Genomic DNA, 6,556 nt, shown 5'->3' with positions numbered 1-6,556 from the left:
GTGTGTGTGTGTGTGTGTGGCCAGCTCAGCCCACCAGGGGGCGGGGCTGGCTGGCATGTGGTGCTGGGGGATTGAACCGAGGTCCCTGATGCTTTGCCGAGCTTGTTTTTTTAAGTAGGTGCTTTAGACCACTGAGCCATCTCTCCAGCCCTGAAAAGCAGTTGAAGTTAAGAGAATTCAGAATTTTTTAATGATGAAAAATGCTAAAAAAATAAATATTTCGTAGAAGACAAATTTCATTTTCAAAAAGTCTCAGAGGTTATCATACAATTTTATCAGTACCAGTTTATTCACAGTAAGACAAAAATGGCTCAAAATTAAAATAGAAATGATTAAAGAACTTTTCATTGCTTGTGTAAAGGCAATTACTTCCAGCATAAGAAGACTTAGAATTGTTGAGTGTAGTGGCGTATGCCTGTAATTCCAGCACTCAGGTTGATCATCGTTGAGTTTGAGGTCAGCCTGGCCTTCTTAGTGAGTTCAAGGATGGCCTAAACTACATAGTGAGACCCCATCTCACACAAAAAAAGAAAAAAAAAACCTGACCTATGCTAGTGGTTTTCAAACCTTTACTAAAATCTAAAGCAAAGGGGCCAGGGAGATGGCTCAGTGGAATAAGCGCTTCCCTGGCAAGCGCAAGGGCCTGAGTTCAATCCCCAGTTCCGCCAGAAAAATAAATAAATAAATATAATAAAATCTAAAGCAAGAAATTCATGATATGCTGTAAACCATAATCTATATGCGTTTATCCATATGCATATATTAAACAAAAAGTAAGCAATGTCCATTATTACTACTACTAATAAAGCCAAAATCTACATCGATGCTTTCTCTATGCCACACACTCTTCTAAATGCTTTGCTTACACTTATTCTCTTGCTTTCCACAAGTTTTTGAGGTAGGCCTGGAGGAACTATTAGCATCTGTATTTCATTGATGAGGAAAAAGACACAAAAAGATGGAATGATAAATCCCAGGTCACACAGTTAGGAAATAGTAGAGTTGGGACTTAAAGTCAAGCGGTCTAGCTCTGGAGGATGTGCTTTCAACCGCTTTGCTTTGTGCCTCCTCTGGCATCTGTGATGACCTCCTGCATCTTCTATTCTCTTTTTTTGCTGCAATTCAAAATGGATTTCACTGTTCATTGCAGAGTCACAACTGGCAGCTTCACAACTACTGGCCCTAGATGGTTCCTGGCCTCTTTGGTCACTGGGGTTCTACAGCAATTGTCTGTCCTGAAGGATTTAGCCAGACCAGGGGGTTTGATCTATGATTTACAAATGTCAGGTTGGAAATCCCACTGTGCCAGTACTAACAGGAAAGAGAAAGATTAATCAGTTCCCTTACATGTTGGAAGGATTTTTTTTTTTTCTTTTTTTTGGGGGGGATGGCTCTGGAGGCCTTAGGGCAGGTCTGATAAGGCATGAGGATCTGGGGACTAAACCACAGCATCCTGAGCCAGATTGCTTTGTTTAAGCAGGCACTTAAACAACTGAGCTAACAGGCAGGCCCCCTCCTTTATGTGTTAAACTTGAAATAAGCTCTGAATGTCTTCACGCTCAACAGTTGTACAATCTTGTATTCATGAGTATTCATACCTCACTAAGTTTTCGGTGTAAATTCTGAAACTCACTGAGCCTTCTTGGGACAGTCCAGTTCTTAGTTTCAATTCCTCCAACTTCTTGTAGGCTAACCATTACAAAGTAACAAGGCATTTGCTCACCATTCTCTTCTGTAACCTGGAAAAAGAAATCAAAATCAGTAAAAACAGAAAGCAAAAGCATCATGAAAAGATAGCACAGGAGATTTTTAAATGTCCCCCAAGATTGTGCCTTGTTGATGTGTTTTGTATGGTATCCTACATAATCCCCAGGATTATGGATAAAACAGATTTTATTCTGGCAATGAGGCTATATAGCATGGCATAGTAGACCATGCATAATCTTATGTAGGTGATACTAATGGAAGAGATTGGAAGCCCAACAAAGAAACCAGCAAGAAAACAAAGACTTTATATTTATAATCAGAAAGGACTGAATTCTTCCAATAACACAAATAAACTTCTTGGGACAGTACAGTTCTTAGTTTCAATTCTAGCAAGAAAACAAAGACCTCATGTTTACAATCAGAAAGGACTGAATTCTTCTAATAACCTAAATAAGCTTAGAACTGTTTTTCTCCCCAAAAGACAAGAACTCAGTCTGGTCAACACCTGATTTCAACCTTCTGCTATAATAAACAGAGGACTCAGTCACACTATGTTGGGTTTCTTTTTCTTTCTCTTTTCCTTTATTTTTGAGACAAGGCCCCATTTTGTAGTTCAGGGAACTCACTATGTAGCCCAGGCTGGCCTCAAACTCATGGTGATCCTTTTGCCTCAGCCTTTCAAGTGCTGGCATTACAGGCATGCACCATTATGCCTAGCCTGTACTGAAATTCTGATATGTAAAAGTGTGAGCTAATAAATGAATGCTTGGATTTTAAAAAATGTTACACAGCAAACAGAAATGAATATAGGCATATTTAACTTGTTTCCACAAAAAAAAAAAAATAAATTTACAGCAGCAAAGAAGTAGCAGATATAGGAGAATTCCTCTCAGGAAAGGCTGAAGGCCTCATCAGTTTAATTTCAATATTCAATAAACCATGATTTTAGTTCTCATTAAACTTTCCACTGAAAGACATAATTTCCTTTACCTTCCAACTTAGACAATTCAAACACACACACACACACACACACACACACACTCACACTCACACTCACACACACACCCTAGCCCTTGAATATTTAGGTTACTTTTAAGCCAAGTAGATCAAAACAAGCAGAAAATATACAGAACCTGAGTTTGAGTTAGTGTCATGAATTGATTTAGAGAGAAGATAAGAAAGACACAAGAAGGATATGCAAAGTCTACTGACACTCTGCATATCCCAAGAGGCTGACTACTCTACTGCACAGATGAGGAAGTAGAACTACAGACTGCTAACCAAATCTCCTAGGACCACACATCTACTACATGGGTGAGCAAGGACCCAGAACTAAAGAGTCCGAGTTGATATAAACACATCTTCCACACATTCATGTATGGAACTACATTGTGAGTGCTGGCAGTAAGGTACTTCTTTTTCCATCTTTTATGTTTTAGGTGAACAAAGTAACCACAGCACACTCCTGAGAAATGACTTATTGTCAGGACAAAGCATCTTGTGAGGGCTTCTACTACTTCCCTTTTATATCTGTCTTGGAAGATGATGGGACTGTGCTATGTAATGTCAAAGGTGCCTTTAAGTAAAACTGAAAGACAGAATTTTTGTCTTGTGAAGTTCAACTTTTCAAACAATGGGGAAAAAGTGAGGCCTACCTCTCCACTGGTGATGGAGGCTTTCCACATGCCTAGGTTCTCACACCACCAGTCTGTTCTTGCCATGTGCAGCTGAAGGTCCGTGCGTTCCTTCTCTATTAAAAGTATTTCATCCTTCAACTTGGATATAATCTGTCACAAGGAAAACAGCCTGGGAGTTATGAAAATACTGAAAAAGCTTTGTAATTCAGCAAAATAGCAGGATTCAAAGCCAACACCTCAAACCAGTTGTTTCTCTATACAGTAACAATGAAAAATTCAAAAAAGAAGAAAATTGTATTTACAATGACATCCAAAAGTACTTAGGAATTAACCGAGGAAGTGAAAGATTTCTATGATAAAAACTAAAAAAACTGATATAAGAAATTACAGATGACAAATATTTGTAAAGGCAGCCTAAGTTTATAAACTACAAGATTTAATATTGCTAAGGTGGCACTATTATTCAAAGCAATCACAGATTCAATGTAATCTACCCCTATTATAATTTCAATGACATTTTTGTATGAAGATAAACATCCATTCTGAAATTCATGTGGAATCAAAGGATCCCACGTGGTCAAAATAATTTTAAAAAGAATTTGTAAGATTCATAATTCCTGTCTTCAAATATTAATTATAAAATGATAGTAGTCAAAACACTATAGAACAGGCATAAAGGCCAATGGAACACAATAGAGAGCTAAAAAAGAAACCTCCTTTGTATGATCAAACAATCTTCAAGAATGTCAAGAATAGGATACGAGAAAAAGACAGTCTTTGCAATAAATGGCACTCAAAAACTGGATATGCACATGCAAACAAATTAAAATGGACCCTTGACACAAGCAACAATTAACTCAAGATGGACCAAAGACTTAAAACGTAAGGCCTATAAAGATCCTCTCTTAGAAGGAAACAGGGAGAAAGCTTCATGACATTAGTTTCGACTATAACAATTTTTTTTATTAATTTTATTGAGAAACAAATAGCAGTGACACAGTTTCAAAACAAGTTAGTAGGACAGTTACAATAATTAATATATTGCATATTGTTGTCTTTGTAAAAGTTATTCATAGTAAAAGATGCAGACATGATATCCTGTCCAAACATTATTAGTACAAATCTTTCTTCTCATTGAATTAAGAGAAAGTAACTGTATATCTATCCTATTTTGTATATACAGATACAAAATGGTCCGTCACTTATATCCCCCTTTTTTGTTTAGTTTTGTCAGAGATGGGTATTCCATTACCCTTTAAGTATTGTAGGTGCATGAATTAAGCAAAATAATCCAATATAGTCCAGTAGTCCATAGTAGTAGTGGGTTATCCATAGGACTGGCAATGTCAGAAGTTGTTGACTCGAGCCTTTTACAGCTCAGCATATTAATATGGCTTTGATGGAAAATACCTGTTACATGTTATGTCTAAGATGTTTGATATTCAGACAGATAGTGAGGTTAAGCTCAACTGCCTATGTTATAGGGTAATAATATCATTAAGCTTCTCTTCTGGAGAAGCTTGCAGACCAAAAAATTAGAGAAAAAGAAGGGCTACAAGGATAGCCAACATTTTGGCCCTGGCCATTCAAGGTCGGTGAGGACTCAGGACATAAGAGAACCTGTACTGTAACATCCTGTAACTCAGTGATGTCCCAAATTTTCTGATCAAGGAGATTATAAGGTCATAGAGGAAAGTGATTGACGATGTTTAATGAGCCTAAAGAGAGTCATCTAGAGAGAAAACATTCTCTCAGGCTTTCACAGAGAGCAAAATTGGTCAAGCAATGGCTGTGACTCATCCACATGACTGACACTGACAAAGATACAAAAGTTACATTTCTTGTTATATAGGTCTTGCTTTATCTTGGTCTTAACCATCCAGCAGAAAAGTATAAAAATGAGGTATAATAATTTTTTGAGAAGGATTTTTTTCCCCGCCGCTGGCTCAGGCTGCCTTAAGGGCAGGTATGGTAAGGCATGTGGGAGCTGGGGATTGAACCACAGTATCCTGGGCCTGACTTGTGTTTACATAAGCAGGCACTTAAACAACTGAGATAACTGGCAGGTCCCCTCTACTATAATAATTTTTTGACTATAACATGAAAAGCACAGCCAACAAAATGCAGCAAACTGAACTTTATCAAAATTAAAACCTGTATGCACAAAGAATACTGTCAATACAATTAAAAACCACAGAAAAGGAGAAATATTTGCAAACAACAAACTGATAAAAGTTTTAACATCCAGAATATATAGAAACTCTCAAAACTCAACAAAAAAAAACAACTAAAAATAGGTAAAGGACTTGAGAAAACATTTCTCAAATGTACATAAGTGACTAATAAACACATGAAAATGTTCACTAACCAGTACAAAAATGTAAACCAAAACCACAGGACTTCAAGAGGAGAGAGGAGAGAAGAAAAGGGAGAAGGAAGAATCAGATAACAACTGTTGGTAAGAACAAGAGACACTGGAATATTTGGGAATTATAAAGTGGTACAGCTGCTGTAGAAAACAATATGGCATTCTAATAGTGTTTGTAAATAGGACATCATGTCCGCATCTTGTACAGCAATTAACCACTAGGAAGAATGTATGCAATGTGTTAATTATTGAAACTGTCCTACCAATTCAGTTTGAAACTGCCTTACTGCTATTTGTTCCTCAATAAAATCATGGAAAAAAGAAAAAAAGAAAAGAATATGGCAGTTGGCTTCTCAAGAAAATTAAAACAGAATTGCCATATGACCCAACAACCACTTCTGTCTATACACCCAAAGAAACTAGATTCAGGATCCCTCAGAGATATTTGTGTATCTGTGTTCATAGCAGCATTCTTCACCATAACCAAAAGGTGAAGCAATACAAGTGTCTATTGAGGGATGAATGGATAAACAAAAAGCATGGTATGTGCAATAAAAAATTATTCAGCTCTATAAAAAGATAAATTGTGACATATGCTATAACATAGCACAACTGTGAATGCAATATATCATGTAAAGTAAGCCAGTCATAAAGGACAAATATTGCAGGATTCCAGTCATATGAGGTACTGAGCATAGTCAATTTCATACAGACAAGAAACAGAATGGTAGCTGGGTGTGATCTAATCAGCTTTAATCTCAGCACTTGGAAGGGAGGACTGTCACGTCTTCAAGGTCAGCCTAAACTATAAAGTAAGATCCTGTTCCCCCAAAACTAAACGAAA

At 37.1% G+C, this 6,556-nt stretch overlaps 1 protein-coding gene across 1 annotated transcript in view; it reads right to left on the bottom strand.

Annotated features, from left to right (window-relative positions):
* Snx25 (sorting nexin 25) overlaps positions 1 to 6,556 on the bottom strand; it is a 154,398-nt gene that overhangs the window by 40,928 nt on the left and 106,914 nt on the right. The window contains exons 11-12 of the mRNA XM_004639785.2: positions 3,363 to 3,494; positions 1,599 to 1,739 (exon numbers count right to left, since the gene is read on the bottom strand). Coding sequence (XP_004639842.2) covers positions 1,599 to 1,739; positions 3,363 to 3,494 — 273 coding nt within the window. The remainder of the gene's footprint in view (positions 1 to 1,598; positions 1,740 to 3,362; positions 3,495 to 6,556) is intronic.

The sequence above is a fragment of the Octodon degus genome, unplaced genomic scaffold, assembly GCF_000260255.1.
Source record: "Octodon degus isolate 3935 unplaced genomic scaffold, OctDeg1.0 scaffold00114, whole genome shotgun sequence".
Lineage (NCBI taxonomy): Eukaryota > Metazoa > Chordata > Mammalia > Rodentia > Octodontidae > Octodon > Octodon degus.
The sequence above is the reverse complement of the archived record's forward strand: the minus strand, read 5'-3'. Positions and strand labels throughout refer to the sequence as shown.